This window comes from Mizuhopecten yessoensis, unplaced genomic scaffold (assembly GCF_002113885.1).
Source record: "Mizuhopecten yessoensis strain PY_sf001 unplaced genomic scaffold, ASM211388v2 scaffold8365, whole genome shotgun sequence".
Lineage (NCBI taxonomy): Eukaryota > Metazoa > Mollusca > Bivalvia > Pectinida > Pectinidae > Mizuhopecten > Mizuhopecten yessoensis.
In genome coordinates this window covers 20,888-33,061 of record NW_018407511.1, presented here as the reverse complement: position 1 = coordinate 33,061, position 12,174 = coordinate 20,888, and the positions used below count along the sequence as shown (strand labels likewise).

At 35.7% G+C, this 12,174-nt stretch overlaps 1 protein-coding gene across 3 annotated transcripts in view; it reads left to right on the top strand.

The window, feature by feature from the left end:
• LOC110455720 (myosin-11-like) overlaps positions 1-3,185 on the top strand; it is a 19,121-nt gene extending 15,936 nt beyond the window's left edge. For all 3 annotated transcript variants that reach the window (XM_021506035.1, XM_021506036.1, XM_021506034.1), the window contains 2 exons: positions 1,088-1,315; positions 2,615-3,185. In XM_021506035.1, the coding sequence (XP_021361710.1) occupies positions 1,088-1,315; positions 2,615-2,832 (446 nt within the window). In that variant the 3' untranslated portion in view covers positions 2,833-3,185. The remainder of the gene's footprint in view (positions 1-1,087; positions 1,316-2,614) is intronic.
• The last annotated feature ends 8,989 nt before the right edge of the window (positions 3,186-12,174 follow it).

Sequence of the window (12,174 nt, the reverse complement as noted above, 5' to 3'; positions counted from 1 at the left end):
TTTTATTAAATAATGTTTACAGACAAGCAGTATTTTGTTAAATAATATTTACAGGCAAGCAGTATTGTATGTAATAATATTTACAGACAAGCAGTATTGTATGTAATAAAATGTACAGACAAGCAGTATTTAATTAAATTACAGACAAGCAGTATTTAATTAAATAATATTTACAGACAAGCAGTATTGTATGTAATAATATTTACAGACAAGCAGTGTTTTATTAAATAATATTTACAGACAAGCAGTGTTTTATTAAACAATGTTAACAGACAAGCAGTGTTACATGTGTACAAGCAGGATATGTTATGATATTTAGAGACAAGCAGTAAAATGTAATGATATTTACAGACAAATCGTATTTGCAATGAAATTTACAGACAAACAGTATCTGTCAAAGTATTTACGACAAGAAATATATGTAATTATTTTTACAGACAAGCAGTATATGTTATGATATTTACAGACAAATCGTATATGCAATGAAATTTACACACAAACAGTATCTGTTAAAGTATTTACAGACAAGCAATATCTGTACTTATTTTTACAGACAAGCAGTATATGTAATGATATTTACAGACAAGCAGTGTATGTGATGATATTCAAAGACACGCAGTATATGTAATGATAGTTACAGACAAATCGTATATGTAATGATATTTACAGACAAACAGTATCTGTTAAAGTATTTACAGTAAAAAAAAGAATGTGTTTAAATAATATTCTTTATGAATGTGTTTGCTTCACTTATTTATTTTGTTAATTGTACGCCTTGTCGTGTTATCTCTGTTATCAATTCTGTAAGTGGACATCCAGGTCTGTTTGAATTGAAATTAAATAAATCAAATTAGATTAAAGAAGAGACCCAAGATGGGCGAAAACGCTAGCGAGATGTAGTCTTCGTTTTTTGTTTTATAAGTATTTTTACCGTCACATGGACATTTAAAACTCTTTACCGCTATACATATGATATAAAATCCCACTTTACCCTACCCGGATTGTTGATTTCAGTTTTGTTTTTAACATAGATATTATCGTATACGAATTCAGCGTGATCCTTAGAGTTGTCCACGTTATGTTTTAGTGATGGGTCTCCGTATCGAGCGAAGTGGAATGGGTAAGACTATGGTAGACATGGTCTCCAAAGAATTGACAAAGCGGTTACATGGCATTCTGGAAAGGGAAGGCATAGACATTACCATAAAGCTGTGCCAAACACCGTCGGAAGTACCCAATGGGCCCCTGGTCGTTCTGTGTCTGAACATGTCGCGGGTTGGTACCAACATACTCAGCGCTCTAGAAGGAATAACAAGTAAGACATACTCATTCATCATCAAATCAGTTTAAGGTGCCAGTCACGTGACAAAGTAGCATATTTAACTTCCTGAAATTGAAATTATAAACTGTTTTCGTCAGGTTAGAACGATTCTACAACTTTGACGATCGGGACATTTTTTGTCAAGTTTGTAATCAAGGTTAACTTTGAATTGACGATTACTGCTAGATGAAATCGTAATGCATACAATGTCAGACAGATTAATAAATAAGTTTCAAGAATTCTTTTCACCTAAACAACATTTCCATCAAGGAATATCAATGTGATATCTTGACAAAAATGATACATTTACCTACATATCTTGTCCGTGGTTAAAGGCTTCGACGGATGTTATGATAGATGTATGAGGTAAATGATGTCGCTGTTATAAAATTGTATGTTAAATATGTATATTGTCTCCATTTTATAGACGATTAAGGTATACATGTATGTCGTCATTGATACGTGATTGATGTATATGACGTCATTGACATATGCTCAATGTATGTTAAGTCATTGATAGATGTTTTAGTACATGACGTTATTGATTGATGTTTAATATATTTGACGTTATGATTGATAGATGTTAACGTTTATGGTCGTCAATGGTATATTTTGGATTGATATGACGTCATTGATAGATGTTTGAGATATTTGGTTTAAACAACATTTTGTTAACAAATATGCAGTTCATAATATAATATTATACATAATGTAATGTTAGGATCTAGTAACAAGAGTAGGGTCTTATATTAAGCCATCTCCCAACAATGAGAAGATTGCAGTATAACACAAACAGGTTAAATATATAAATTCAACTAATATAGCTAATTAAACAACCAAGGCCGACCATTAGAAATAATAGATAATAGGATCAGCAGTAGAGAATAATGTTAATATTCATTGAGGTATTTTACGTCATTGATATATGTTTGATATGTACGTCTTCTCATCATTGATGTTAATATATATGAGGTATGTAACGTCAACGATATATGTTTGAGGTATTTAACGTTATATAAGATTTTTGAGGTATATAACGTTATTAATATATATGGGGTATGTAACGTCAACGACATATGTTTGAAGAGTGACTTTTTAGTAAATACATGTATGTTTGAGATACATAACGTTAAAAATAGATATTTGGGGTAATTAACGTTTATTGATAAATTTTGAGGTATATAACGTTAATGATAAATGTTTTGAGTAAATGGCATCATTGATATATGTTTTAGGTATCTCTCATCATTCTATATTCTAACTAACAGGAGGTAAAACTTTGTTTTAATTCAGTCAGTCAAGACGTGTTTGTCCTGGTACTACACAATACACTGAAGGACAATCTGTCGTTGTTGACACCAACGGGCCTCCGTATCAGTGAGAGTAAGCTACGGCAGCTCGGCGGGATCATGGATATGGCTTTCAGTAGCGACAGTGGTGTATATGAATGTGATTTCAATTCCAGTAATGTGGACAAGATGGCTACGACCCTGAGGAAATACACACGTTAGCCAGATTGTTTACAAACAGATCTGTCTATGAGGTTAGAATTGTCATAATTAAACATTGCTTGAAGGTATACTGCGTGTTTAAGAAATAATAATTCGATATGCAAATAAGACGCTGTTCTTTTACGCGTGCAAGATTTATCACGTGATCGTGTTGCCTTGTTTTAACTTGATCAATGTCGCGCCAACATTTCTCGGTGCGTAGGGTTGGGATTCCCGGATTGCGTTTATTTCTAAAACCATCATCATCGTACCGATATCAAGCGAATTTTCTTGGCAGTGCCAGTGATACAACATCATACGATAGGCCTGACATGAGTTGGCATATTTAGTTGGTTGCCATGACGACGTTTTGCAGACCAGAAACAACTGGACACGTGTGACGTCAGATACGATGTTTATTTCAATCAATCAAACATTGGCACGCTATCGACATCGTTCGTCAAAACATGAAATCAACGCTTGACAGTACATACACACACTGCACACATCGTGAAATGTTCGGCACTACCCAGTGAAGTAGAAACAAAAGTAATAAATAATTTACCATTTTGTCTTCAGACCTGTACATTTTAAATGTCAATAATTAATAAACCATTTTCACTGCACGGACCCACATACTTTAGGTCTATAGATCCGTGTTATCTTTTGAATGGCAGGCCTGTCAAATATTTTGATCCCGCCAGATAGTTATGCTATTTTTGTTAATTCATGATAAAATACGGGGAGGTTATTTGAACAGCATGCGTGCGCACTTTTTCACGTGCATTGGTTATTGGCACGCGCATGGTATATCGCTCAATAATGCACTCTTTTTAACCAATGAAAACCGTCGTTACATCACAGACGTGGTAGAATATTGAATATTTAATACTTCAATATTTCTGATACATGTATGCTATGAAAGAATTTAGAATTACGAATATTATATCAGGAAGCTGATTCAATTATAAAGCTTTCAACAGTTTATTTTCAAAATTTTAAGATAAATCGTCTTTGTATCAATTATGTATGTTATATGATATGTACTGAAGGTGAGTAAAGGTTTAATGCTAGAGTGTGTCCTTCTGGTATAAAGAAACGCTGTCCCTGTGAGTTCTACTATGTGAACAGTAACATAATGAATCTTGCATATATGCGTACAAATATGTTATTTTTTCTTTTATGTTACATAACTTGAAGTTGATACTCAAGGCAATCATTGTTAATCAATTTGAAATCATTAAGCAAATAACGAAATAAAAAACAACAACATAAGGACAGACATCTACTGAATCCAGATAGAAGGCCAGACAACTCCTGTATACAGTGTTAGCACAGACATCTACTGAATCCAGATAAAAGGCCAGACAATTCCTGTATACAGTGTTAGCACAGCCATCTACTGAATCCAGATAGAAGGCCAGACAACTCCTGTATACAGTATTAGTACAGACATCTACTGAATCCAGATAGAAGGACAGACAACTCCTGTATACAGTGTTAGCACAGACATCTACTGAATCCAGATAAAAGTCTAGACAATTCCGGTATACAGTGTTAGCACAGCCATCTACTGAATCCAGATAGAAGGACTGACAACTCCTGTATACAGTGTTAGCACAGCCATCTACTGAATCCAGATAGAAGGCGATACATCTCTTGTATACAGTGTAAGCACAGACATCTACTGAATCCAGATAGAAGGCCAGACAACTCCTGTATACATTGTTATCACAGCAACCTACTGAATCCAGATAGAAGGCCAGACAACTCCTGTATACAGTGTTAGCACCGACATCTACTGAATCTAGATAGAAGGCCAGACAACTCCTGTATACAGTATTAGTACAGACATCTACTGAATCCAGATAGAAAGACTGACAACTCCTGTATACAGTGTTAGCACAGCCATCTACTGAATCCAGATAGGAGGGCTGACAACTCCTGTATACAGTGTTAGCACAGACATCTATTGAATCCACATAGAAAGCCATACAACTCCTGCATACAGTGTTAGCACAGACATCTACTTAATCTAGATAGAAGGCCAGACAACTCCTGCATCCAGTGTTAGCACAGACATCTACTGAATCTAGATAGAAGGCCAGACAACTCCTGTATGCAGTATTAGTACAGACATCTACTGAATCCAGACAGAAAGACTGACAACTCCTGTATACAGTGATAGCACAGCCATCTACTGAATCCAGATAGAAGGCGATACATCTCTTGTATAAAGTGTAAGTACAGACATCTACTGAATCCAGATAGACGGCCAGACAACTCCTGTATACAGTGTTAGTACAGACATCTACTGAATCCAGACAGAAAGACTGACAACTCCTGTATACAGTGATAGCACAGCCATCTACTGAATCCAGATAGAAGGACTGAAAACTCCTGTATACAGTGTTAGCACAGCCATCTATTGAATCCAGATAGAAGGCCATACAACTCCTGAATACAGTGTTAGCACAGACATCTATTGAATCCATATAGAAAGCCATACAACTCCTGCATACAGTGTTAGCACAGACATCCACTGAATGCAAATAGAAGGCCAGACAATTCCGCTATACAGTGTTAGCACCACCATCTACTGAATCCAGATAGAAGGCCAGACAATTCCTGTATACAGTGTTAGCACAGACATCTACTTAATCTAGATAGAAGGCCAGACAACTCCTGCATCCAGTGTTAGCACAGACATCTACTGAATGCAAATAGAAGGCCAGACAACTCCTGCATACAGTGTTAGAACAGACATCTACTGAATCCAGATAGAAGGCCTGACAACTCCTGTATACATTGTTATCACAGCAACCTACTGAATCCAGATAGAAGGCCAGACAACTCCTGCATACAGTGTTAGAACAGACATCTACTGAATCCAGATAGAAGGCCATACAACTCATGTATACAGTGTTAGCACAGACATCTATTGAATCCAGAAAGAAGGCCAGACAACTCCTGTATACAGTATTAGTACAGCCATCTACTGAATCCAGATAGAAGGCCATACAAATCCTGTATACAGTGTTAGCACAGACATCTATTGAATCCAGATAGAAGGCCAGACAACTCCTGCCTACAGTGTTAGCACAGACATCTACTGAATCCAGATAGAAGGCCAGACAACTCCAGACATCTCTTGAAAACAGATGTTAGGACAGAACATTTTTAAAAACAGATGTAAGGACAGACACCTACTTTGTACATATGTTACGAAAAACATTTATTATAATAAAGATGTAAGGACAGACATCTATTAAAACAGATGTAATGACAGACATCTGCTAAAATCAGATACAAGAACAAACACCTACTGCATACATACGTAACGAAAAACACTTACTGTATACACATATAAGGACAGACATTTATTAAAATAAAGATGCAAGGTCAGACCTCTATTAAAAACAGATGTAATGACAGACATCTGTTAGAATACAGATGTTAGTACAAATAACTATTGAATACAGAAGTAAAGACGAACATCTACTGTATACAGATGTAAGGATATACACCTATTACATACAGATGTCAAGACAGACAACACCTGAATGCAATTGTAGTGACCGACATGGATATATAACACAGATATAAGAGCAAGCATGCACTGAACACAGATATATGGACCAGCACGTACTGAATACAGATATAAGGACAAACATAAATGAGGGATGTTCATGTTTATGATCGTCATTGATTGTATTGATAAATGTAAATATCTATTGTATTGATTGTATAGATTGTATATTTATGTGCTGTAAAGCACTTCAGAGTGGCTTATTCTAGCTAGATAGGACACTATGTAAAATGTTGTATATTTGTTTATCGATATATTTGGCATTTATATGACGTCAATGTTCAATGTTCTTTATTCCTTAGGCCTTGCGGTCAATAAGTTGCAAATACAACATAAATATGTACATTATATACAAACAAACGGAGAGCGAGTCATAACATAGTGTTTACATGCTTAAAATAAACATTATCATAATGAACCCTTCAATTTATTTTTATTGTCCTGGTTGCCAAATATACTTTTTTTTCTGCTTTATTTAGTTCCTTAGAATTATTTTCACTAAATAGATGAACTTGCTTGAATACACTAGGTTTTCGATAATAATATTTCTTAATATATTTTATTTAAGAAAAAAATGGAATTTATCTTCAATTTCGTCTAAATTGCAGCACGTACACATGCTCTCCTGTCTCGAACTTTAATCATGTCCACCTTTCTCTTTGTTAAGATCATGTGATGATAATCTTATACTTGATAAACATTTTTCGAACACTGAATCAAAAGGTTTACATAAATAATACTGTAAACGAAGATCATCATTAATATGTTGATATAAGTAACAACGTGATACTTTACTTATTTTAAGTAACAATTCCTGGTTGTATACATAATTAAATCTGTATTATATTAGTTTTAATGTACAATTTTCTATCCCACTACCAATACCATTAATACATTAACCGTAATTTTTCTAATTCAAAACCCTTCATATTTGATACAAGATTTAACATTTTTATATTCTATTCAATTCAAAATTTATTTGCTCATTTGTAGCTACAAAGTAGTTTGAAGGCAAAATATAAAGATTGTATGATTTTCAACATTTTCCCATTGATTCCTAATTTAATCAATTTTGACCATTAACAACTTCTATCAATCAAATCAAAAGCTTTTTTGTAATCTATGAAGCAACATTATAATCTTTCCTTCTGTTTAAGCGGTTTATTAATTAGTGTCTGCAGCACAAAAATAGCATCATTAATACATTTTGGATTAATATGACGTCATTGATAGATGTAAGATTAATATGACGTCATTGAATTGATAGATGTTTGATAAATATGACGTCATTGATAGATGTTTGTTTAATATGACGTCATTGATAGATGTTGGATTAATATGACGTTATTGATAGATATTAAATGTCATTGATCAGCTGAAAAGATATATGTCGTCATTGAAATATGTTTGAGGTAAATGACATCATTGATATATGTTTGAGGTAAACGACATCATTGATATATGTTTCAGGTAAATGTCATCGTTGATATATGTTTTATGTATATGACATCATAGATAAAAGTGTGAGATAAATGACATCATTGATATATGTTTGAGGTAAATGACATCATTGATATAGGTTTTATGAATATGACTTCATTAAAATTGGTTTAATGTTAATGATGTCATTGATAGCTTTTTGAGGTATGTAGCTTTATTGATATATGTTTGAGGTTTATAATATTATTGATCGATGTTTGGAATATATACTGATATCAGGAAAAAACTTCTCTTTACAAATGTAAGGACAAACACACACTGTCTCCAGATGAAACGACCGACATCTAGTGTTAATATTTGTAAAGACAGCACATATTGTAAACATATATAAAGACGGATATCTTTTGTAAACAGACCATCCTGAATTTTGAGAATTTGAGTTTGTAAGCGCTATTTTATTGTAAGTGATGTCGGGATCTTTCTCAAATTTCCCATGTAGGTTCCCCATGGCCCGTCACTGTGCATATTTCATTTTGAGATTAATTTCGAAAACAGAAATGCCACTAAAGAGATATCTGAAGTTGTGATGGTTAGGTTTTGGTTTCACAATTTCTTAAGAAGTACTGGACAGATCCTTATCAAATTTAATATGTTGATTTTCAATGGTCCTTTGTTGTGCACGTTCTATTTTTGGGTTGATAAAAAAAAAATGGTCATTTGGCAGCCAACTTGGATTTTGACAGTTCCAAATTGTTATCAGTATTTCCCAATGATCTTTTTCAGTTTTCAAAACAAAGTTCCCCATGTTACACAAAAATTACCATGCTAGTATATAAGTCATATGACACTTTGGTAGAACATGAGATTATAGCCTTTTATTGAAAAATCCTGAAACTTTTTGTCCGGACAACTCCTTCTAAACTTATGGATCGATTCAAGGGAACTTTCCAGATATGATAACAACCACCTGAAGTTGTGCATCCAGATATTATTTGTTTCATTCTGACACCTTTTTTTGTACTAAGTTATGTCCCTGTGTTGAAAATCCTTGTCCGAAACCCTCCTCCAGAACTACAGAGCCAATTTCAACGAAAGTTTTCAGATATGATAACTACCACCTAATATTGTACATCCATGTATTATTTTTCTATTCTGATACTTTTTACGGAGTTATTGCCTTTTGTTGAAAAATGCTTTCCTGCGCAACTTCTCCTAAACTACTGGGCAAATTTCAATGAAAGTTTTCACATATGATAACTACTAGCTGATGTTGTGCATCCATGTATTATTTTTTCAATCTGTTCCTTTTTTACGGAGTATTGCCCCTTTGTTAAAAAATGCTTGTCCAGACATATCCTCCAAGAATATGCGGCCAATTTTAACGAAAGCTTTCATATATGATAACTACACCCTGATATTGTGTTTCCAGGTATTTTTTCCCAGCCCTATATTCAATATTTAGTTTGCAAGTATGTTTTTTGCATTGGTAGGGAGTACAGGAGGTATGTCAGTGATCTATATACTTAAATATGTGTATATCTCAGTGAATAAAGCTATCATTACTGGTGGGAGACTATAGTTGCTTTGCAATGTTTGCCTTAGTAAGCCTTTAGCTTACAGTTGTGGTTTATATAGGAGCGGTGGCATTAGTTAGCCTTTGGCTTACAGTTCCAGTTCTGGTTATTTTCACATAATCCCGAAACACCGGGTCGGGAACGTTGTCGAAATGTCGGGCGTAAGGCCGCCTTTGATGATGAATTGTTCCACCTGCTTGATTTTCTCATTTACGGCACTTGACGATTACTTCAACTCAGCAGTTGTTTCTCGATGCAAGTGGCAACACGAACTTGTCCTGCTCGAGCTTCACCATTGAAAAGGACTCCATTCTCAATTCCGCCACCTTTTTGGCTCACTTCAACGCCAATTTCCAGAGTCGTTCTAACGGAAGTCTCAGAGCTCCTCTTGTTGCCGGGAGCCTTCCCTTTAATAGGCGAGTATCTCGACTGACCGTGTTCAGAAGGAACGAAAGGAGTTCTTACAACTGTCCCCGTCTCCGGATGGAACGACAAACGGTCAGAACTTTATTGTTGGGTTAATATGGCGGCTATTAGCCTGCCACGTCCCGGTCTCGATTTCGACCGCATTCTGTATAAGCCGTACTGACCCATCAATAGCGTAGTCACGCAACTGACTGAAAAAAGTGCGTTTGGGGTGAGCTGGTCAGATGTTTTACATGACCAGGGTCAACGTTTGTCTAGGGGTCGGCCACCCTGATGGGATCTTGAGCCTTTGAAGGTCAATGTCATGCACCTATAAGTCTACATCGTGCAATTTTAACTCGAACTGTCGAAGGGGGACAACGGAGAAAAAGTAAAAGAGTGTCAGATTAATAAACCTTTCTGGGGTAGAAAGAGACGTGCAATACACTATATTTACATTTGCATGACATTGTCACTATATAGCCTCTTTGAAAGCTGTGTCGTTGATGGGACTTTAATTACCATGCATCACGAGACACAATTCTTAGCGTATTAATACAACACTGACGGAACTACAATATCCAATATAAATAAATATGACGGCTGCTGAAATATTGCTGGGCATTGTGAGTTTTGACAATGTCATTGTAAATTTATGTGCAAAATAAAAAAATAAAATAAAAAAACACATTTATTACAACGAAAACAAGACCAAGGTCTGTAATATCATACAAAATCCAAATCGGTTGAAATCACCAATGCCGGCATTGGAAACAATTTTAACGCTCATGCAATTTATCAGAAATATCGTCTGTTACACTGCACTGATCAACAGGGGTTCGTTACAAATGTCTGAGATACACATATTCTATTGACCTACTGACACATATGTTACAGACCTATTGATATGAGTATCAGAACACATAAACATTTCAAACATTTGTAACGAACCTGTGCTCTGTCGCAAGATCACTCACTTCAAACGCTATCAGTTTCACGCGTCTCACATCCACATTTCCTCAGTTTCTGACGACATGTCAAATAGCGAGGCTGTTATAGAATCTACCGACTGTTGTCAGGTTCCCATACAATCAACAAATAAATTCACGCCTGGATTCTTCACACAATGAGCAAAGAGAAAAGTTCGAATTAACTTCCAAAAATAACTCCCTCGTGGAGGGCAAGGTCGGATTTACGGTGTTCACTGTATTCGCCATGCGCGAAATTTTTTCCTGGGAAAAATCGAAACAATTTTAAATCTAACTTTCAGCTCAGAGTTCTATTGATAAACTTAAATCACCCTATAGACATATCATACGGAATAATTGTATTGATACTGAATTGTGGAATACAATTGAAGGGTTTGTTAAAATTTCAAAGTACTTCTTTGTTTGCCAATCAGCACGCGACAATACGCTGTTCAAACTATTGAACGAAATTGTATGGACTGTTGGACTTTCTTGGGAACTAGACCTATTGGGGATACCTTCAAAGTAGATATTATGTGTGTGTGTGCGTGCGTGCGTGTGTGCGTGTGTGTGTGCGTGCGTGTGTATGTGCGTGCGTGCGTGTGTGAGTGAGTGAGTGTGAGTGTGAGTGTGTGTGTGTGTGTGTGTGTGTGTATGTGTGCGTGCGTGCGTGCGTGCGTGTGTGTGTGTGTGTGTGTGTGTGTGTGTGTGTGTGACAGCTACTATTGCTGCGTGTACACCTAGGCAAGTATTACGACACCAAGGAAGAAATAAATCAGACAATACCCCAAGTGAGATTTGGAGTTAGGGTGAGAAAACGTCATCTATGTCAACATGTTTTAGCACGATTTCTCACCCGGGTGAGAAATCGTGTCGGGTGAGAAATCGTACCCTAACATACGTCGTTTAAACGAAAACAGTCGAGTTCAAGAGTGATACCCCCTGTTGCACAGATGCAACAAGCAAGTTGCGCGATAAACGTGGCATCTTATTCGATATCAAAATGATGTGTTTCGTTAAGTCTCGTGTAGAATGATTGTTTGCGAAAAAATCATGCCAAGCTTTGTCGAGTCACGTGATATGGACTAAACTCTGTTAACAAATCCACACAAGGAATAGGTCACGCTCGAGTGATTTTAGCTATGTGTATCCACAAATGTTACCCGAATAAAACGTTACGATCTTTCTTTACATATAGAGGAGTTATTCAGGGTGGAAGTGTCTGCGCTTCTCTTTTTGACCGAGTTATATGTTAATGTTAAATGTATGTATGATTTGTTAGTTCAAAATGCTATTCTAACGCTATTGTCACGTCGCAGTGACATATTTTCACGTTTAAGCGGTATATCTGAAAACGTACGATATCGTTTGAATGGAAACCATAGTT